The sequence below is a fragment of the Cimex lectularius genome, unplaced genomic scaffold (assembly GCF_000648675.2).
Source record: "Cimex lectularius strain Harlan isolate CLEC.00 unplaced genomic scaffold, Clec_2.1 scaffold82, whole genome shotgun sequence".
Classification (NCBI taxonomy): Eukaryota; Metazoa; Arthropoda; class Insecta; order Hemiptera; family Cimicidae; genus Cimex; species Cimex lectularius.
The window spans coordinates 422505-445462 of NW_019392695.1; the positions used below are offsets into that span (position 1 = coordinate 422505).

General features: G+C 37.1%; 1 protein-coding gene across 2 annotated transcripts in view; it reads left to right on the forward strand.

Annotated features, from left to right (window-relative positions):
• Positions 1-22958, forward strand: part of LOC106664143 — a 94270-nt gene that overhangs the window by 64207 nt on the left and 7105 nt on the right. For both annotated transcript variants that reach the window (XM_014389593.2, XM_014389592.2), the window contains exons 2-5: positions 3333-3471; positions 11034-11176; positions 21471-21609; positions 21679-21793. In XM_014389593.2, the coding sequence (XP_014245079.1) occupies positions 3356-3471; positions 11034-11176; positions 21471-21609; positions 21679-21793 (513 nt within the window). In that variant the 5' untranslated portion in view covers positions 3333-3355. The remainder of the gene's footprint in view (positions 1-3332; positions 3472-11033; positions 11177-21470; positions 21610-21678; positions 21794-22958) is intronic.

A 22958-nucleotide genomic window follows, 5' to 3' on the forward strand; every position in this document is an offset into this window, starting at 1 on the left:
TAAATATATTCGCATCGGAATCGTATTTATCTGAGGTAGAACTCGCGCATATGATACTATAAAATTGGTACTCAAAATAAACAAATAAACTACAATCCTCGAACAAATTTTCAACGTTCGGTCAAACGCCCCAATGTCCTAAGAATACAACGTCCTACTGTCCAAGATTCAGACATAAAATAAACCCTTTTATGAAAATGGGCCCACCATCCACAACGAGACATAAACATCCCTTTTGTCCATGAGGAGTTCTTAAATCCCTTTCTACCCCACTGTACAATCGACGTTTTCATGATGACCACTGGTTTAAAAATTCTCTCGTGTTATTACGGTTCAAATCCCTTGGGAAATTGTTTTGGTACAATGCTCTCATCTCTACTCCTTTTCTCTTTTGAAAGATGAATGTTGAAAGCTGAAATAATTTCGAAGTTTTGCATTACATATGCCAATAAAGAGTGAAAAAGTGTTTATATGAATCACCCTAACTTTTCCTTTAAAAATCCTGAAGGGCTCGCAAGACAGCGAAAGGGGCTCTGGACGAGAGGAACGTCATCCTTTCCCAGCCGGTATGGTCTTATTATACAGGATTCACATGCAAAATATGTGATACGGCTGGAATAAATAGGTGATAATAAGTATTGTGTGGGGAGAAGTTTGTTTGTTAGAATTTCAAATTACTTCCTCGCTGAGAGTGTGGGCCGACACGAACGTAAAAGGCTGGCGAAAATGGGAAATGATTGCCTTTTTAAGGCAGAATTCGACGGGGCTTCTTCGATATGATTCTAGGTGTAGATATTTAAAAAATTACCCTCCAACCTTGCCATGAAACATTGTCACTACAGCGGAGAAGTTCGATCAGCTTGACGATTGTAAATGTAATCTGGTGTGAAAAGTCTTTTCACAAACGATTTGCCCTAATTGATGTGATGTTTTTTACACTGTCAATGAAAGTATACGACATTATTTCATGGTTTTTCCCCTTAAAGGAAAGATCGAGTTAAGGCCCTCACATCCTTGGGTGCTCTAAACAGAATGGAATAGTAAAGCAGTCGCAATAGAATAGTAAGGCAGAATAAAAGAGTTTCTATTTAATCTGAAACAGGCCTGGGAAGAGTTTGTATTAAACTCCGTGTAATCTCTTTCAGGTGTCGTTTCACACAGTTCTTAAGGGGCGAGTTTGTATGCGGAAGGACTATGAAACGTAGAAGGAATAGGACCTCTCCGTCCAACCCGGCATCGGCCGATCTGTCACGCATCGTCGGGAAATGATTAAGACATTTGCGACTGGACACGCTAAAAGAATGGCCACATTGGCACGTAAATGCCAGATTGTGTGCTATTTGTTCGCTCAAATGTCATACATCAAATTCTTAATGCAAATTCGTGCCATTAAATTCAGCATTTAAATTCCACCGACCTCTCCTGTTACAACCCGAGATGACTGTTTTTCCTTTATGAATCTGGATTTTGATAAGCATATCAAAAAAGGATTATTCGGAAATCATGAAATGCGGCCTGGTGTGATGTAGGTTTCCGAAAAACATTTTCTTTGTCGTGCCAACGTTTGGATCTTTAAATTCACTAATTTCGTCGTCCGCTTGACCAATTAATATATTACAATTAATTAAGGTTTTTAGTTGAGATAAAAAAAGTCAATGGCTCGAGCGGGATTCGAACACACGACCTTCGGCTAGATACGCCGCTGCTCTACCACTTGAGTTATCGTGACCTCGATCCACTCGGACACTAACTTCCGATCTCAACCCCACCTTTTGAATTTTCCCTCATTTTTGCTATTTTTTATCTCAACTAAAAACCTTAATTAATTGTAATAATATTAATTGATTAAGCGGACCACGAAATTGGTGAATTTAATGATTTAAAATGAAGTATACTTCACTAAAGCTATCCGTGGCCAATTCATTTGTCGTCGAGAATCCAATCCGATTACACGACATTTGAAAAATGGCAGGAATCACTATTTAAAAAACCCTTTAGCCACGAATTTGTGCCTGGGGAGCACAAACCCTACTACCTAGTATCCATCCATTAAAAAAATAAATAAATAAATAAAATAAAACAAATAAATAAACTAAAAAAATTGGTTGTAATAGACCAAATAGATTTTGGTTGTTCACCTGAGATAAGTTCATGCTCGATCAGAAAGCCGTTTCTCCTGAAAAGCTGTATTTTTTAAATTTCGGTATGTTTTTCTCCAAAACCCCCATCATATTGAAACATTATTTTTTAATTTTGTAGGACAATCATAACGAAACAATCTTATGAGCAATGTTAAGAAAACACCCAAAAACGAAGAAATAAATTTTGTTACCTTGTATTTTGTTGTCTCTTGAATTTCCCTCTTTCTTCCACTTGTATTTGTAGTAAAAGAACACTTGCCTAAATCGAGCAAATTTTCTGAATTTAAGGACCATCTAAAAGAAACAAAACATAATTTCAATTCAAATCTAAATACAAGAGTGTTACATAGTTTCAACAAAGGGAAAGAACTAGATTTGTTTGAGAAATTTGAAATTAAAAAATGTAAAATTGAACATGGTGATAAATGCATTAATAATATAACAGATTTTGATCTACCTCCCTAAATATGTACACGAATAATATAAAACATCCAAATAATTAAACTAATTTATTTTAATTGTTATTATTTTTATAGTAATTTAATAATATTAAGTATTTACTAGTATAATATTTATTTGTGCTAAAATTTCCGCGTTTCGCACGTTCAAATTGAGCGCCATTAAAAAAATCAGCTGCTAATAGGAACGTCGCGTTGGCGGAGGTATCAGCGGGTTCACTTTGGCAATTCATGTCGAGAGACGTGCTTGTAGAAGTCCTTCAACCTGATGATGAGCTAAAAGGCTCGAAATCCGGATCATTGCAAAACAACTTACTGTGAGTAGGAACTATCTTTTTAAAAAAGGATTGAACACCACACTCACTCCACTATTTATCATTTCTATGTATTTGTAGTTCTTTTCAACCTGTCCTTCTATAAGTAATTTACCACGACGTCTCCTCTCATTTTAATCGCCAAATCATACTGAATGTTTATTTTAGCGTAAGGAAAAAAATCTTTGTATTACAACACGACACCCAATAATGACACATCTACACAGAAAAGAAACACATTGAGCCCTGAAGATGATCGATAAAGTTCGAAACCTGGCATGATAAAGAAGATTTTTGTATTACAATATTGGCCTATTTCCATTCAATTCGTATTAAAAACTCAATCACATTTTTACAGCAATATTATTTGTTATATGAGTCTTCGAATTAAATGAATATAAATTTATTTTATTTTACAGGAGCGCAATGCCAACATGATGAGATGGAAGAAAACCGTGCAGACTGTTCTGATGATGCCCTGTACGCGTGCGCCTACCCGTCGGAACTGCGCAACCTCAGGTTTACAAAATCCCTGCAAGAACTGGAGGAAATGTGCAGGTTTGATATTCTTAATAGTAATTTTTATTAATTCGAATAAAGAAAATTAATCGTTTGAAAATTTAAACAGAGCATAATTACTATTACTTATACTACTCCATAAATAAATTAGGCAATGTTTAGTTTCTAAACTTCTAATTTTCAAAATATTCAAAAACTTTATGGTTTTCTAACTTTCTTGCGCATGTTTTTCAACGTTATTATGTATAAACCGATGTTTTATGCCTAGAATAAGAAAATGCACACCTTAAAAGAATTAAGGGATAACTGAATGAACTGATCACAGTTAAGTTTTTATGGGCGTGTGAAAGTTTGGCGGCGAGGAAATGAGCGTCCGTTGCTGTTTGCTGCCATCATCACCATTTGGAGGTGGTTCCTTTATCGTATGGTGAGGCATAACAATCCATGGCCGAACCGAACTCTTTATTCTTCGTGGTGGCACTTCGACAGGTCAGCGCATTGAAACGAACATTGAAAAGATTTTAGACGTTCCAACAACAAGCTGTCGCCGGTTTCATGTCTATGGAGGATGGAGCCCAACCACATACAGCAAGAGTGGTGAGGGAGATGCTAAATCAGCACAGTATTCACGTTTTGGATTGGCCAGAATGTAGCTCCGACCTCAATCCCATAGAGCACATTGGGACCAGCTAGGGAGGGCTATGCGAGGTCGTCCAAATCAGCAAGTAACGTGGGAGGAGTTTGAAGAAGCGCTTTTCCTGGTTTTGAATTCCTGTCTTGGGACTTTTCGTATTTTTTTCAGTCCCACATTCACGCTGTACTTTGGAAGATTGTTTACAACAAAGAAATGTGTTTCTTATAACATATATAAAAGAAAACAAATTATGAAACATTCTTTCAATTAATTAATCTTTTATGTAAGGTACTGGTCGAAATAAAAAAACTAGTGTCACGAGCGGGATTCGAACCCACAACCTTCGCCTAAATATGCCGGTGCTCACTTATCGTGACTTCGATCCACTCGGACACCAATTTTATTTCGACCAAAACCTTGCATAAAAAAATTAATTAATTGAAAGAATCGAATCCTGATTACACGACATTTGAAAAATGGCCAAAAGGAGTGAAAATTCAAAAGGTGGGTTGAGATGTGAAGTGGTGTCAGAGTGGATCGTTTTTGCCATTTTTCAAATGTCTCGTAATCTATTTGATTCTCGGCGACAGATGAAATGGACACGGAGATATACTTCATTTAACTACTTATTAAATTCACTAATTTTCGTGGTCCGATTGACCAATTGATATCTTTCAATTAATTAAGGTTTTTAGTTGAGATAAAAAAGTCAGTGTCACGAGTAGGATGACTTTTTTGAACCACTCCATCAACGAGTTATGATTCGTATAAATATCTGATAACCATGGTCGTAAGTGTTAACAAGGAGAATATCTTGAAATCCTAATTTTAACAAACATCATTTACAATTGGACAAATGTTAATAAAACATGGCAAAAAGGAGGGAATTTAAAAGGTGGGGTTGAGGTGGGACGTTAGTGGTGGTAACCGAGTGGATCGAAGTCAGGATAGCTCAAGTGGTAGAGCAGCGGCGTATTTAGCCGAAGGTCGTGGGTTCGAATCCCGCTCGTGACACTGACTTTTTTCTTTCAAGCAATACTTTACATTAAACATTAATTAATTGAAACAAATTGTTTGGTCAATCGTTCCACGAAATATTATGGGTTATGAAACATGTCGAAAATAAAACATTTTAAAAACCTCGATCAGTTCATTCGGTGAACCCTTAATTCTTTTTAGGTATAATGCAGGATCGAATTAAATGAGATTAGTATATCAAAAGTTACAACAACCAAAAGACAATTTTATTAAAGTAGGCCACTAAAAAATATTTTACGGAAAAGTCAATTCGGTTTTGTTTTAAGCTAACTTTAAGCTCTAAAATTGGGCCAGATATTCCGGGGAATTTTTTTCCTCGGATGTCCAGTGTCAAACTTAAAAATTCAGGGGGGCGTCGGTGGCCGCAGCGGTTGACACGGAGCTCATCACTGTAAGGTAAAGGTCCTGGGTTCGAATCCAGCGGCCCTGCATTCGAACCCGACATACTTACAAATGTTTTTTTTTTTTTTTTTTTTTCAAAAATACCGGCACCCCGGTGGAAAAAAATCATCTCTTATCGATTTCATCCAAATTCAACGTTGTGACGACATTGAAAAAAATGGGTATTTCTTCTTCTTGAAAATTATATGAAGGATCGTATTAGACATATAAAATTTCACAATAAACAAAACTCCTTTCAATTTAATTATGTCCAGAAACATCTAAAAATCGGATGGAAAAGAGAGGACCAATTATGGGGGAAAGGAATATAGCTGTGTAAGTTGGGTTGTTTTAAAGTTATCACATTTTTTTATTATCGCAGCAACGACTCAGACAGAAAATAATTCGCTGGATTGTATTAAATGAAATAAGAAAATTCAAAAGACAGTTCCATTGCAATACGTTAACATTTTAAAAAAAATCGGATTTCGCTTCTCAGACTACAATTTTTTTGGTCTACATTATTGGAAGCATCTTTTGCTATTTGTGACCTTTTGTAGATTTTATTTTATTGAATCCTGTTTATTATTTTCTTATCCTGTGTAGAAAAAACAAAAAGCCTTGCAATACATATTAAACAAAGCCAGATAATTTATATGTCTAATATTTTTCCGCCTAGTTCATATCTCAGGTGTCGTCGTATTCCATCTTCTTTCAATGTTTCAACAGATCGAAATTATTAACAAAAATCTACTTAAAAAATAATTTACTTTTATTGTTTCTTTGAAAATCGTATCGTTATAAATTATACAAACGCATTAGAAGCTTGTTTCTTTTCTTTGTGTAAATTTACTTCAAATTTCTCTTTTTATGGCTCGAAATGCGGCATTTTCCACTTTAAAAGCATTTACTCGGCCGACTGAGAGTGGGCTTTAACTTTTTGATAGCTGGTAGAGCCAGGTTTTATCATATCCAAACCTAATCGATACTATATAGAAACACAATCAGCGAGTTCACTGTCAACCCTTCTGCTTCTTTTCAATGTAAATTTTAGCCTGATCTGCGTCTCATTCTGCGATACGCATTAATAAACCTGTCAGGGAGAGGTGTTAAATTTTTTAAAATTGTATACTATTAACTTTCAAAGTTAATTGGAAAGATCCCGATACAATATCGGATTTATAAAGCACAGTGGATGTTTATTATTTCTAAAAAAATCAATGCTTTTAAAAGCCTATTTGAATTAAATTAAATGGAATTTAAAATTAAATTCAAATTTATTCAAAAACCATCATCATATTAGGGGTATTCACGTTCTTTGTGTTAACCCTGTTAACTCTGTTAGGTTCTGTTAGATGATTAGATTAGAGAAAAAAGATGACGTAGACTTGTAAGAATCGGCTAGTTAACATTGCTCGATCTAACAGGCCAGAGCCAATGTTAGATGTTAAATTCACTAGTTTTCGTGGTCCGCTTGATCAATTAATATCTTTTATTAATTAAAGTTTTTAGTTGAGATAAAAAGTCACTGTCACGAGCGGGATTCGAACCCATGACCTTCGGCTAAATACGCCGCTGCTCTACCACTTGACCTATCGTGACCTGGATCGACTCGGATACCAACTTCCCACCTAAACCCCACCTTTTGAATTTTCCCTCCTTTTTACTATTTTTCAAATGTCGTGTAATCTATTTGGTTCTTGGAGACAAATGAAATGACCAGGGAGAGCTTTTATCAAAACACCGGAATAACTTTATTCAAAATGATTAAATTTAGCTAACAATTTAATACACGGTTTTGCTCAAAATAATGCATTAAGAACAACCGAGGCGTTGCGATTGTGATAGTGATTATTGTGATAAACGCTGTGGACTGTACGCGACGTGGGCTTGCGTCGGATAGATGTGCACACCCCACCAAAACGTGGCAAGGCGTCGGGTAGCATCGGGTAAGTGTGTTCCCGGCTTTATTTTTGGTTCTACTAATCACCATGCCCAGCACTGCGAAAGAATTAACGTTTAACATGCTAAAGGGGGGCTCGGTGGCTGCAACGCTTAAGCCGGGTGCTAAGCAATAATAGTGATTATTGTTTAGCACTTACCCGATGCTACGCCATGCGACGCTATCCGATGCTACCCGACGCCTTGCTACGTTTTGGTGGGGTGCACATCTATCCGACGCAAGCACACGTCGCGTACAGTCCACAGCGTTTATCACAATAATCACTATCACAATCGCAACGCATCTTTTGTTCTTAATGCACTATTTTGAGCACAACCATCTAATAAATTGTTTGTTAAACTTAATTGTTTTAAATAAAGTTACTCCTAACTATCATAATTAAACAATGTTTATAAAAATTTATGCATTTTTGATCTCGTTTAATTTGGTTTACATTAAAATAACATGTTATAATTGATATAACGACAATAATACATGTAGATTGAATAAAAATATAAGTGTCCGGTTCTTTTGTCTTCGACTGTACTCGATGCGACCCGACGAAAATCTGAACAGTGGGGATCGCAGAGCGTCGGGTAGTTAGCGTGGCATAGCATCGGGTAGATGTGCATGGGGGTAATGCAACCTTATGGAAAATCGGAGTTTGGATTTGCGTCGGGTAGCATCGAGTAGCGTCGCATGGCGTAGCATCAGGTAAGTGTGTTTCTGGCTTTAGGCGTTGACACGGTGCTCATCACTGAAAGGTAAAGGTCCCGGGTTCGAACCCGACATATTTTCAAATGGGCTTCTAGGCAAAAAATTTCACCGAACTGATTTTTTTTCATTTTCTCGATAAAAGAAAATTCTGCCCTTAATTTGTCTCATTGTTTTTACCAATAAATATTTATTTATGCTATGTTCTAAATTTGGAATATCAATTAGAGGTAAACACACTTAATTTGAAACAAGGATAAAGGATTTTTCAATGTTTAATTTTCACGGAATTTAAAATGTTTATTCAGTCTCATTTGCATTCTCAAACAATAAACTATTTAGTTTTCATCTTTGCTTTCTTAATTTTCAAACTTAAAAATGCCACTTCGTGCTGAGGATGTTGCGCGTGGTGTGGTACTTATTCATGATGGTCGTTCCATTGTATGCGGCTATTGCCATCTGAGTTCCCTACGAAATTTTGCGAGACACCGTTAGACGTTTTCGAAAAACTGGGTCCTACCATAGAAGGCCCGGTTCAGGACGCCTAAGGTAACAGACAGAACCACAGGATGACCGTTGTTTGACTTTGCGAATTTTGCGAAACCGCCACCTTACTGTTGTTCAAGGGCTTCATCAGCTCCAGGAAGTTCGAGGTGTACAAATTTCTGAACGCACTGATCGAAGAAGATTAAGAACACAGGGAGTTGCACGGCTCGCATTTGCTCTAGAACACGGCATTGGTCTTTGGACGATTGGTCTACTGTACATTTTACAGATGAGTGTAGATTTGCTCTACGGTCTCCAGATGGGTGTGAAAGAGAAGTCGAAATGAATGGTACGAAGCCTGGGTGTATATAGTGAGTCGCTCAGAGTTGGCTGTTGTTCGTGGAGGGAGTCTTCGACGGCCACTCGCTATGTGGATGAAATTTTAGGACATCATGCGATGCCTATCCTCGATGAAATCAGCGACAATCCTATTCTAATGCACGATGATGCCCGTCCACATAGTACAAACGTACCTTCAACAGCGTCACATCAGGGTCTTAGCCTGGCCAGCCGGTTCTCCAGACTTGAACTCATTTATAAGATAACCTCAAAAAACGAAAGAGAGCACGCCCATCACTTCCTCCCACACTCCACGATCTTGAAAGTACTCTTCGTGAAGAATGTGCTAACCTCCAGCAAAGAGACATTTCCAGACTGGTAGAAAGGAAGCCGAGGCATCTTCGAAATGTAATTAAGGCAAAAAGAGGAAATACGCGATATTGAAATGTTAATTAAAAATCTAAAACAAATGTTATCTGTCCGTCTTTTGTAATTTTTTTTTTATTTTCCTTAGCAATTTCTTTTTTTTTACTTTTTTTGGACAAAGACTCAATTACTAAACGTTAAAAAACGTGAAACTTTGATTAATATATAAAAATATATAGAAATCAAGTAATATTACAAGTGGGCGGAATGTTTTGCCTGTCAGTGCATGTAATTGTGAAATGTTTGTTTTAAAAATACACCTGTTAAACCGTCATCGGTACAATCTTTCCACAAAAATATCCGGCCATGCCCATTAATTAAATTTTTCCAAATTAATTACGTCAAAATTAATAAGGGCTCGCGTCTTTCTTTGTCCCCTTCCGATTATAAAAAAAATGATTATAAACAACTTGCTTTATGATGGATCACTTACTTAAAAAATAACTTTTTTTGAAAAGAAATAATAATATTGAAATGACACGATTCAAGCATTTATAGAATTATTGTTAGAAATGACAAAATGTAGATTCGTTCAACCAGATGAAGGGGAGGATTTATTATTGGTTTAAAGTCAATAGAGTTCGTGGTCCGATTGACCGAATGTTTTTCAATTAATTAATCTTTATATTAGGCATTGGTTGAGATAAAAAAGTCAGTGTCACGAGCGGGATTCGAACTCACGACCTTCGGCTAAATACGCCGCTGCTCTACCACTTGAGCTATCGAGACTTCGATCCACTCGGACACCCACTCCCATCTCAAGTGGTAGAGCAGCGGCACATCTAGCCGAAGGTCGTGGGTTCGAGTCCCGCTTGTGACACTGACTTTTATCAAAACCTTAATTAATTGAAAAGTTAATTTTAAAGAGGAGTGTACAGAGGGGCGATTTAGAGTTAGGAATGTTTGGGTTAGGATAAAGGACGGTTCATGACTAATATTAAGGACGAGTAGAGTGAGGGTCGATTTAGAATTAAGCTTAAGTTAGGAAAGGTAGAGTTAGGGTAAAGGCGGTTTATTATTAATATTAAGGACTAGTATCGTGAAGGACGGTTTAAGCTCAAGTTACGAAAGACAGGGTTAGAGGTGGGTTAGATTTGGGTTAGGTTATGTAAGGTTAGGGTTAGGTTGCCTAAGGTAACAATTTGGTATTTTTTTCATAAATAGCTTTTTCCTAACCCACTTCTTCTCGATGGATATTGAATTTTTATACGCATTTCATTTATGGGAAGGTCTGTGTTTTCTGTTTAAACATCGAACTTTAAAGTTTTAAAGTATTTCGAAAAATTTTCAAAGTCATTTTTTCAAAGTGATTCCAAAAAGGAGAGTCGTTTTCGTAATTATGTCCATAAAAATGTCCGATCGTGGTCATTGTTTAAATGTTTCCAAATTTATTACGTCAAAATTGATAAAAGATCCCGTTTCAAAGTAACTTTAAAAAATAAAACGTTGAAATAACGTGTTTTCTTTGTCCGTTGAAGTCCTGATAGGAATAAAATGGAATAATCAATGTTATGAGATATCAAGAGAAGTGAAAATTTTCATCAATATAACGTCTGCAAATACAAAGTGCTGACAATTTCAATGAAACGATGTACATGTTAATTTCTCTTAATTTTGAATGTGTTTTTAAATTGATTTCAGGAAGTTCCACGAAGGTCTCAGATGTATAAACGAATATGCGGCGAGGTGTCTGAAACCGCACCAGCGCGCACATTTCAACACCCTCTATTCTGGAACAAGCATGGTTATGCACGACTTGTGCACCCCCGGACCTTATCAGACAGGTACATTCAACAATATGCACATAACGAGCACTGCACACGCCCATGTTACAGAGCTGTCTGAAAGTCTCCTAGCACTATGTTTTCATTTCGAATTGCGGAAATGTTCCACGAACTGGTACAACTAAAGTTTAAAGTTAGACCTTCTTCACTAACAACCCAGATGTATAATTGCTCCTCCGGGAGCTTCCTTGTTTACTCTTATTTCGCTATTCAGATTTAAATGAAGCGTTTGTATTTTCCATCTCTTCAACTACGTACCATCATGCCCGACATTACTTAATTAGAGATTTGCACCGTACGTTTGCCATTTGAAATGCACCATTTTCAAATGTTTAAATATAATTCATTTTTTTAAAATGATTTGTTTTGTTATATGAGTGTCCTGTTCTGATGCTACCCGACATTAGAAAATGGTGTAATTTTACTAGCAAAACTATGAAATAAATTGTTAATTAAATTTGATGAGCAAAACCGTGTAATAAATTGTTCCAATTTTAGTATATGTACCGCCGAAGCGAGTACAATAAATTGTTAGTTAAATTCATTATATCAAAAAACCGTATTCCTGTGTTTTGATTAATTTTCTACCAAACCATTAAAATTAATTTTTTGAATAAAAACTAATTAATTTTTAATCACAGTTAATTTTAAAATAAGTATGTTGTAATAAGTAAGTAGGTTTATTTTAAAATAAATATGTTGTAATTAATATAACGACAATAATACATGTAGTTTGAATAAAAATATGAGTGTCCGGTTCTTTTGTCTTCGACTGTACTCGATGCGACCCGACGAAAATCTGGGCAGTGGGGATCGCAGAGCGTCGGGTAGGTTAGCGTGGCATAGCATCGGGTAAGTGTGTTTCTGGCTTTAAGGAACGTTCGTATGATTTAAGTTTTGTTGTTCAGATTCAGTTCAACCAGTTGTTGCTTGTAAAATAGTTTAAAAAAAAAGCCTCAATTGGATTTGAAGTTGATGCTAAAATTATTAGAATTTGATTGCAATTGTTATTTAACTCGCTGTTTAGCTCAAGTGGTAGAGCAGCGGCGTATCTAACCGGAGACGAAGGCCGTGGGTTCGAATCCCACTCGTGACACTGACTTTTTTTATCTCAACCAAGACCTTACATATTGTAGAAAGAATAATTACATGCTTATTATGTACAAAACCTACGGTTTGCCGAATTTCACATTAACGCTCTTATTTTATTCACGCCAATAGTCAAAATCGTACATTCCCTATCTTAAGTTAACCAATTGGTTCGACAGGCCTGTGTGTACTCTTCTTCACAGACCGCGCTCAAACACACTTAACTACACACGCAAATAAATACATTCACACTATTTGATAATCACCACGGTTTTTGATGCTATTGACAACCCCCGTAACACTGTTAATATACATAAAACTAAATAACCTAGACTTCTTCGGTCTGCTTGTGGGTGATATTCCATCTCAAGCACACCCAAACATAGTATAACGTTCACGCTTATAAATGCATTCACTCAAATGAAAGAGATGATTTCAGCGTACGTATGAAAGCTGTCCCTATATGCAACCATTTTATATTTAATAATTTTTTAGATGAATTCGTGAATTTATAGGCAAGGGCTGAAGATGTTAAAGTATTTCTGCTGAGGCTCTTTCCCTCTTCTATAACTTTTAACCTCGTTTTCGAATGGAAGTGAAGAATAATTTTTGTATGTTGTACCATCTCTTGTAATCATTTTTCAAACCGCCGACGAAAAAATGAATAGCGCGTTGATTTTAATCTCTGACACGCTATTTTATCTAATCTGTAATGTAAATGGAGACTATTGATTTTGGGCCGATAAATCCTCCTGTTAGGAGAAATCATGTAAAGTAGGTGGAAACCATCCCAAAGCTAATTAAATTTCCTGAAAGATCTGTCTGATTGTCATTATTTACTTTCGAATACTCTCCCTCTCTCACTCCGATATCTGAAGTGATCAATATTGTAAAAAAACACCTGAACTTCACTCTTCTACACGCATCTCCAGTTGATTGTACAAAACCGGTAGAAACAAACAAAAAAACAAAAAAACAGCGACTCAAAATGATCAGAAACGACCGAAACACACCACTCTTACAGTTTAGCGGGAAAAATGTTTCAAATGGCCATGTATAAACTACCAGCATCGTTGTTGCTGCTCTGCTTGCCGATATGGTTTGCTTGGTATAACCTGAAATCTGCCCTAGCCGGTTATTACACGTGCTCTATTATACAAATTAATGCCGATACACGAATTGGATCCACTCTGAACAATAACATTATTAGTCAGCTCATTAACTGACTCATTTGATCCATTGTTCTTATTGTGGTGTTGATCAATGAGTTGGTGGCGATTATTACGATATAGCCACTAATTAAATCCCTTCTAATTAATGGTAATTAATGGCCGTAATAAGGTGTGATGGTAAAAAGACGATCCTGCATGTTACAAGTGAAAAAAAGAATCGAGCTGCAACAACAAATGGATAGCAATACCCTAAGAAAATACAGAAAATAATTTCACACTGGAAACAGTTGTCAAACCATGCAAATTTGACTAAATCGTCTGAAAGCCGCAATGATTCATTGATTATAATAATTAGTATAATTAATCCATAATTACGATTAACCATAATTGTGGATACGGCAAATCAATTAACTGGATTCTAGGCGTTAGGGTGAATGTTCATAAAAGCTATCATTTATGGTATGCTATCCGTATTCTCAAATTTAGATCTTTTGAGGACTGCCTACTAATTGTGCCGTCGGTAGCTTTTCTACTGATACAAAGAAAAATCTCATCTCCTGTTTATAAGGTGTCAACCGTCTAAGGCCTATTCTGAGTCGAGTAAGAACGCACGCTCTTCACCAAGAACTAGCACTTGCTTATTAACATTGTATCTTGGATATTTAACCAAAACCATCTCTAACCCTGACCCACTTGTAATATATCCAATATGCATAAGCTACAAAAAAAGAAAATTAAAAAAAGCAAAAAACATTCTCTGGTATGTTAGAGCTTTTGTCGTTGAGAGTGAGAATCAATAATTAATTGAATTGGTTATTTAAATTTATGTTGTTAATTTTGAACCAAATTTTTCTGCAACGATCGTTATCATTTTTGAAGATAGGCCCAGTGGGTCGGGCAATCCATAACTTATGCTCATTGGGTCGGGCAATCCATAACTTAAGCTCATTTTAGTTTCGTTCCTCCAACTTATGATCATAATAAATTATTTCTGTAAAAAAAGAAAAAAGAATTTGCCAATATTTTAGAACATATCAGTGGAATTAATCGAAATTGTGGGACTTTACAAACAGGACTGTATTACATCATACGAAACGGTTTCGTGATTTTCCGTGGTTGGGACTATCTCATGACTTTCAGTCAATAAGCAATCACTTCCCTCCATCCCGACCATCCTTTTTATTTCCCTTTATCGAGATAATGGTATTCTTAACGTTTATATTCGTTTTATTTTATTTATATCTGGTGGTAATCGTTAATTTGGGATTGGAATGATTTCGTTTCATTTTGAGTAGATTTTGCTTAGAATAAAAAATGTATAACATTAAAAAATAATACATTCAAATGGTGAATGCATGTTTGAATTTACTACAGTTTATTTGTAATTCATTTTGTTATTTTAATTTATGAATTATTTATGATGATGTTGATGATGATGTTAGGGAGCATGGTTTTACATTTCCAGGCACTGCCTTTTGTTTGTACTTTTCCCATTTAGAATTGATGCTGGGTATTGGTCCGCGAGTCGGTGCACTTGCTGAACCGGCATTGGGTCACTTTTTGGGTCCGTCTTCACGCGCGGTTTGTTGCACTATCCAAACGCGTTTCGGCATTGCGTCTTCTTCAGTGAGGAACTGTTTGAGTAGTTCAGTACACCCGCGAGTCAAAACGGACCCAATAAGTGACTCGATGCCAGTTCAGTATGACTTTTCCTAGTTCATTATTTATTTTCAATTGATTCGATCATTCATTCAGAATTTTAGTAAATTAGTATTCTTTTGAGCTTTTATTTAACTTGAAACTGGGCAATGATGATGATGATTCTTTTAAAAAGTAGTAGATCTTGGAATTATTTTTCTGGTTCATCATAGTGGCCGCTATGTTTAGGGGTTTCTTCGCATTCTAATATATAGTTTCTTAGTCTTCATTGTATAGCCTACAAATGGTTTATCGTTGAATATAACCCAAGATATGTAGTCGTTTTCTCAATTACCAGTGACCGGTATATACTAGTATCACGTCTCTGAACTGTAGCAAAATTCCTCTGCCCTCGGCACTGAAGTTGGGAGTAAGGCTGAGATACAAGATCTTGTTATCCCAATTGGATAACAAGGTTGGTTCTGGGCAGATCATCCTCTGGCCATTTTGTCTGCTTATGCAGGGTGGGCGACCAAGACCCGAGGGGTTAAATGCCTGGGTAGACTCGTACCCCATCCCTAAAAGGTCCGGGACTTGGTCGGCTCACGTGTCCTGCATAAACCTCTTGGACTTGTTCACAAACCCCAAGATTTTGGACCATTTTATCTCGGGGAGTGATTTGGTGATGTCCTCTCCTTCAAAGATTTCAAATCTAGACCTAGCATACCTATCACATTCTGCGAGGTAGTGCTTTGCCGTTTCTTCTTTTATTTCGCAGAAGCGGCAAAAGGGATCCGGTAGGATACCCATTACGAAGAGGTGTCTTCTCAGTGGGCAGTGGCCCGTCAGAATACCTATCAGCCTCCTGATTCCCTTCCTTGAGATAGAGAATAACCATTTCGATTATGCTCCTTACCAAACTCTTTCGAATGCCTGTGTGCGGGGGATAAATTCCACTCCCTAAGGAATTGTTTCATGCACCGGTTATTGATACTCTCTTCTTGTCTGCTTGGCCATTACCCAAAATTCTTCTACGCCCTGGCACCCAAGATGAGAATCACCCAAAACTATGTTATGAAATTATTAAAGTAACTCAGATTGATGTCATAAGGGGCATTTTTTCAACATTGATGACATTCACACTACTCCAGAGTACTCGATATTCCTCAAGGTAATTGGGAATAAACTCTGTCATTCACGCTTATAAATTGTATTCACACTTTCATTCACACTATCCCAGAGTACTCTGTATTCCTCGGGGTAATTATAAATTACATTCATTCATTCACACTACTCCAGAGTACTGGATATTCCTATTTTTTGACTTTTTGACGTGCCAATGGTTTTCGGGGCACAAGCATAACATGCTATTCGGCTTGAAAGCCCAAGGTGTGCTTGCTTCTCTAATGATTAGAATTGCTCATATTTTCCCCTGTTGTCTACCCTACGAATGGAGTTCAGCGTATAATATACGTAAGATGTGAAGATATTTTCTCAGATGCCAGTACCCAGTGTGGAGCCCATTTCTCTGTGTTTTACCCAATTGAAGTGTAGCAAAGGGTGTGCTAGAAGATGAGGGCTGAGATATAAAATCTTGTTATCCCAATTGTAGGTTCTGTGCAGATCCTCCTCTGGCCAGTTTGTCTGCTTGGCCATTACCCAAAATTCTTCTACGCCCTGGCACCCAAGATGAGACATCACCCAAGACTACGTTATGAAATTTTTAAAGTAACTCAGGTTGATGTCATTACGTGTGTTTTTTCAAAGGTGAACGTCTGTCGCACTGCGTCCACCAAAATGGATCTACTGTAGTAACGCATCAATTATAGCTCAATATCCAAATTTAGCATTTTTATTAACATATACAACCATTATTGTATATTTACTTTTGTGATACTATTTTCTTTCGGCTTTCTTGTTTGTTGTTCCTTTTTTATGGCAATTCGGAATTTCATAGAAGGCTTCTTGGTCCTCGTGCTGCCGAGGCCCTCTACTTTAACATCATACAATTAATTAAGGTTTTTTTAGTTGAGATAAAAAAGTCAATGGCACGAGCGGGATTCGAACCCACGATCTTCGGCTTGATACGCCGCTGCTCTACCACTTGAGCTATCGTGACCTCGATCCACTCGGACACCAACTTCCCATCTCAACCACACCTTTTGAATTTTCCCACCTTTTTGCCATTTTTCAAATGTCGTGTAATCAATTTGATTCTCGGCGACAAATGAAATAGCCACAGAGAGCTTTAGTGAAGGATACTTCATTTTAAACTTGTTAAATTCACTAGTTTCGTGGTCCGCTTGACCAATTAATATCATACAATTAATTAAGGTTTTTTTAGTTGAGATAAAAAAGTCAATGGCCAAAAAGTCAATCCCGTTGGGATGGGAAGTTGGTGTCCGAGTGGATCGAGGTCACGATAGCTCAAGTGGTAGAGCAGCGGTGTATCAAGCCGAAGATCGTGGGTTCGAATCCCGCTCGTGCCATTGGCTTTTTTATCTCAACTAAAAAAAACCTTAATTAATTGTATGATATTAATTGGTCAAGCGGACCACGAAACTAGTGAATTTAATAACTCTACTTTATCCTTCTGTACCCTGGAGCCCAGACAAAAGACAGAACAAATGAATTCAAGGTTGTTGACCTAATCCTGCGGATTTTTGCTGTATGTATTCATGGTATACTTACAACGATTTGTACAGTTTATGTCACATCTGATGATATCTAACGATAAGTAATGAGAACTCCTTCTTTTTGTTACCTTTGTAACCTTACTAACCGGTGAGTTTCATTTAGCTAAATAGTGAGATATTGCATAAAGAAAAACTTCTTACTGTTTTTGATAAGAATAATTGTTTATTTATTATAATAAAATACTGTAGATCTGAAGACGGACCAAGGACGTGGCCCGAAATGCATTAGCAATTAAAATATTTGACATTCTTGATTTAAATTTTTTGAAGATGGTTAGATTAGGTTGAAGTACTTGTGCTAGTTAGTTGGGCGGAACTTATGGGAGTTGTTCGGTTCAGGTCCTTCATAAGTGAGATGTCTTTATTGGTTTGGTTAGTGGCGAAAAACGGAGCGTTGAGGGTGCAACAGATGACTTTGAAAGGCTTGGTTTAGTCATGCTACAGGGGTTTAGGTCCAAGTAGGCGCCTGATTTGTTCGTAGGTTAAGCTATTGTCTTTTCAGTGTATTGGGGTTCCATGTTTCGCACTTCAAAATAATATTGGGGGGGGGGGGGATATCTTTCTCCTCATGACAAATGGGGACATCATACAATTTAACGAAGATGATTAGGTGTTTTTTCAGATCTCACAAGATTTGACAAGAGTTTTATAGGTATGACTGTGTCTGGCACTTCATTTATGCTTTTCTCTTCGTATTCTTCTAAGCCCTAGGTTGTCAGGTTAAAGAAGAGTGTGATAACCAGGAAGCCTCGGCAGCACAAGGACCAAGAACATGAAATTCCGAATTGCCATAAATATTGTCAGGTTTGCCCAGATTTTCGATACGCTTGTTGTTTGAATATGATATTTTCCCGTCCTAATAATGCTTTTAGGGGTCATTTGACTGTCTGATTTTATAAGGATGTTTTTCTGTTTCATGTACTTTAGCTTGAAAGACCGATGCTCTGTAATGACTTTTACTATGCGTCTTCGTCTTGTTTATATTGTAAATGAACTGAACATTGTATTGCCTTTCATCCGGAGTGAGCCAGTTGTCAACGGACCGTAAGCAAAAAAGTTGCATTCAAAATCGATTAGCGTTTATTTTTAACAATGATAAATTAATTAATGTCTTTTGGGATCCGTGCTTTATTGAACTTCACAGGGCATTATATTTCACATTTCGTTAGGTAGGCTTTTATTCTCTGAGTTCTTCAGCCTATTTCGCTATTTCTTTTCATTTTTCATTATTTATTGTTACCTAGTTTATGGAGTTTTAGAATAAAAGATTGAAAAAGTGCCAAATTGGCTGGGGTGGAGCTCAGAGGAGTTGAAAAAAAAAGGCGTTCCCAAGAAAAAATGAAATAGGAAATCAAAATGAAATAAACTTCAAATAAATTTAATAATTTTTATTATTTGGAGATGTGAGATGTGGTCTAAGTGGTGCTGGAATACACATTCCTAAATTAGGGATCAGCATCTCCTCTCCTCTTGGTAATAATACCTTGGTCTTTCAGGCAGAGGTCTGGGCCATTAATGTTTGCTGCAGAACACTGATGGACAACAAGATTAAGGGAAAAGATATTAAAATTTTTTCCGACAGTCAGGCCAGTCTAAAATCATTACAAAAAGAACTATCAACATCTAGACTGGTAGAGGAAACCGTTGAACTCATTAATAGGACTATCACCAGGTATGAGAATAGGGTAACCCTCATATGGATACCTGCTCATAAGGGGCACTATGGCAATGAGGAGGCGGACAGCCTGGCCAAGGAAGGTTCAAATACTGAGTTCGTCGGACCACAACCGGTATTACCCCACTCTTTAAGCACAGCAAAAGAGAGTATAGGTAGCTGGGGCATGAAACAATTCCTAAAGGAATGGAATATGTCCCCAGGATGCAGACAATCGAAGGAGTTTCTGAAGGAAATCAAACCTAAAGAATCGAAATGGCTATTCTCTAACTCTAGGAGGGGAATAAGGAGGCTGATAGGTATCCTAACGGGCCATTGCCCCTTGAGAAGACACCTCTTCATAATGGGTACTCTACCAGACCCCTTCTGCCGCTTCTGCGAAACAAAAGAAGAAACGGCCCGACACTACCTCGCAGAATGCGATAGGTATGCTAGGGAAAGATTTAATACTTTCGAAGGAGAGGACATAACCAAAACACTCCCCAGGATAAAATGGTCCACAATCCTGGGGTTTGTGAATAGGTCCAATAGGTTTATACAGGACTCGTGAGCCGACCAGGTCCCGGACCTTCTAGGGATGGGGTACGGGCCTACTCAGGCTTTTAACCCCTCGGGTCCTGGTCGCCCGCCCTGTGTAATATATATATATGTGGTCTGGTGTGATGTAAGTTTCAGGAAAACATTTTCTTTATCGTACCAACGTTTCGATCTTTATTGAGATCATCTTCAGAGCCGTGTATTGTCTGCATTTCAACAAAAAAGTTCTCTGATTGATAGCCGATGCAAGTTTCTTCTCATTAAATTCATAAGAGTTGGTGGTCCGATTGACCAAATAACTTCATTTCAATTAATTAATCTTTATGTAAGGTATTGGTTGAAATAAAAAAGTAGGTGTCACGAGTGGGATTCGAACCCACGACCTTCGTCTCCAGTTAGACACGCCGCTGCTCTACCACTTGAGCTATCGTGACTTCGATCCTCTCGGACACCAACTGTCCAAGTCAGCCTGCAACCGTTCGAATTTTCCTTCTTTTTGCCATTTTCAAATGTCGTGTAATCGGATTGGATTTTATGAACTTATGGACTTATGAAGTGGCCACGGGGAGCTCTTTCGTGAAGTGATACTTCTTTTACTTATTAAATATTAATCCATTTACGTTTTACTGATTAATTGAACAAGTTATTTCTTTCGATTAATTATTTTTTCTATGTAAGGACTTGGATGGAAGTCACGATAGCTCAAGGGTGGAGCAGCGGCGTATCTAGCCGAAGGTCGTGGGTTCGAATCCCGCTCGTGACACTGAAGTTTTTATCTCAACCAAGACCTTACATAGAAAGAATCCTTATTATGTACAAAACCTACGGTTCCCCGAATTTCACATTGACGCTCTTATTTTTTATTCACGCCAATAGTCAAAATCGTACATTCACTATCTTAAGTTAACCAATTGGTTCGACAGGCCTGTGTGTACTCTTCTTCACAGACCACGCTCAAACTCACTTAACTACACACGCAAATAAATACATTCACACTATTTGGTAATCACCTGGGTTTCTGATATTAGGCTATTGACAACCCGCTATCACGCTGTTAATATACATAAAACTAAATAACCTAGACTCCATCGGTGTTTTTGTCTTTCTTTTTTGTTCTTCTCGTGTAGAAATGTGTAGTGTTTAGTGACTGTTCGTTAATGATTATTTGGATTTCGTGAGATGCGGTCTGGTGTGACGTAGGTTTTAGAAAAACATTTTCTTTATCAAGCAAAGTGTATTATGAAGGATATCGTCAACAATGAGAAGAAAGTTTCATCGGTTATCAATCAGAGAACATTTTTTTGCAGTGCAGAATGTTTTTCTAAACCCTCCGTCACACCAGACCGCATCTCACGAAATCCAAATAATCATTAACGAACAGTCACTAAACACTACACATTTCTACACGAGAAGAACGAAAAACGTGGGATTCTATTAATAATTTTACTTGAATTAATTTTAATTAATGTGGTTTTCTTTTTTTTCAGAGTTTTTGAAACACGTTGCTTGCATGAGCAATGTGACTGACCAATATGAACATTGCGCTCGAGTCTACCAAGACAGCGTGAACGGAGCAATGTCGGAAACCTATTCTGAAGGGGATAAACGCATACAAAAAATTTGCTGGTAGGCTTTAATAATCTTTCCGGTATATTCTTGTCGGTCATTTCATTTTTTTTGTTTTTTTTTTTCAAGCTCCCTATCTGAATATTTGAGCTGTTCGAAGTCCGTCGTTAGAGCCACATGCGGCGAGGAGTCGGAGACTTTCGCCGGCGGTGTTTTGGACAAAATGTCCAGCTCGATAAAAGAGGTAAGCCTCGTGAACTTTTATTATTTTCAGTTTTTGACATTTGTCCCGGTAATGTTTTTATGCTAATGTTAATGCAAAGCTACGATTTAACGTGCCAATTTGGCCGGGCCACTACAATTGACAGTTGACGTGATTTGTTCAAAAATACAACCTTTCGTGCCCCTGGGAACCCCCACACTTATAATTTATCCGCTCTTGCCTTTTCATGCGACCAGTGCTAAACATGTCACTTAAAAGGAAAAAAGGGAAATGTAGCCTTTCCTTTATAACCTTAGCTAAGCATGAAAATTATCGTTCGAATCGGGAAAGCGCTGAAAAAAAATCCTGTGTATGAGATCCTTTGAAGTCTGAAAAATTGCCAATTCTCATCAATGCTATGATTTTACCAAATCTCCTATAATAAACAACACAATTAGGTTTTCCAATTTATTTTTATTTTTAGCTTTAGTGCTAAATTTAAATTGGCCATCGCCAGTCTTCTTCTTTAGCTTCGCATCTCTTTTCTTATCTTTTTCGCGTTTTAAACATACTAATTTTTTTAAACTAATTCTCCACCCAAGCTATGATGTTTTACGACATAACAATAACAATCTCTCTCTTTTGTTTATCCTTTTGCAAGTCCCTCTGTACCTCAGGGCCTCGTCAATTAAGCCGGGAACACACTTACCCGATGCTACCCGATGCTACCCGACGCCTTGCCACGTTTTGGTGGGGTGTGCACATCTATCCGACGTAAGCACACGTCGCGTACAGTCCACAGCGTTTATCACAATAATCACTATCACAATCGTAACGCATCTTTTGTTCTTAATGCACTATTTTGAGCAAAACCTTGTAATAAATTGTTAGTTAAATTTTATGAGCACAACCATCTAATAAATTGTTTGTTAAACTTAATTGTTTTAAATAAAGTTACTCCTAACCATCTTAATTAAACAATGTTTATAAAAACTTATGCATTTTTGATCTCGTTTAATTTGGTTTACATTAAAATAACATGTTGTAATTAATATAACGACAAAATTACATGTACTTAGTTTGAAATAAACTACAAAAAATATGAGTGTCCTGTTCTGATGCTACCCGACATTACAAAATGGTGTAATTTTACGAGCAAAACTATGAAATAAATTGTTAATTAAATTTTATGAGCAAAACCGTGTAA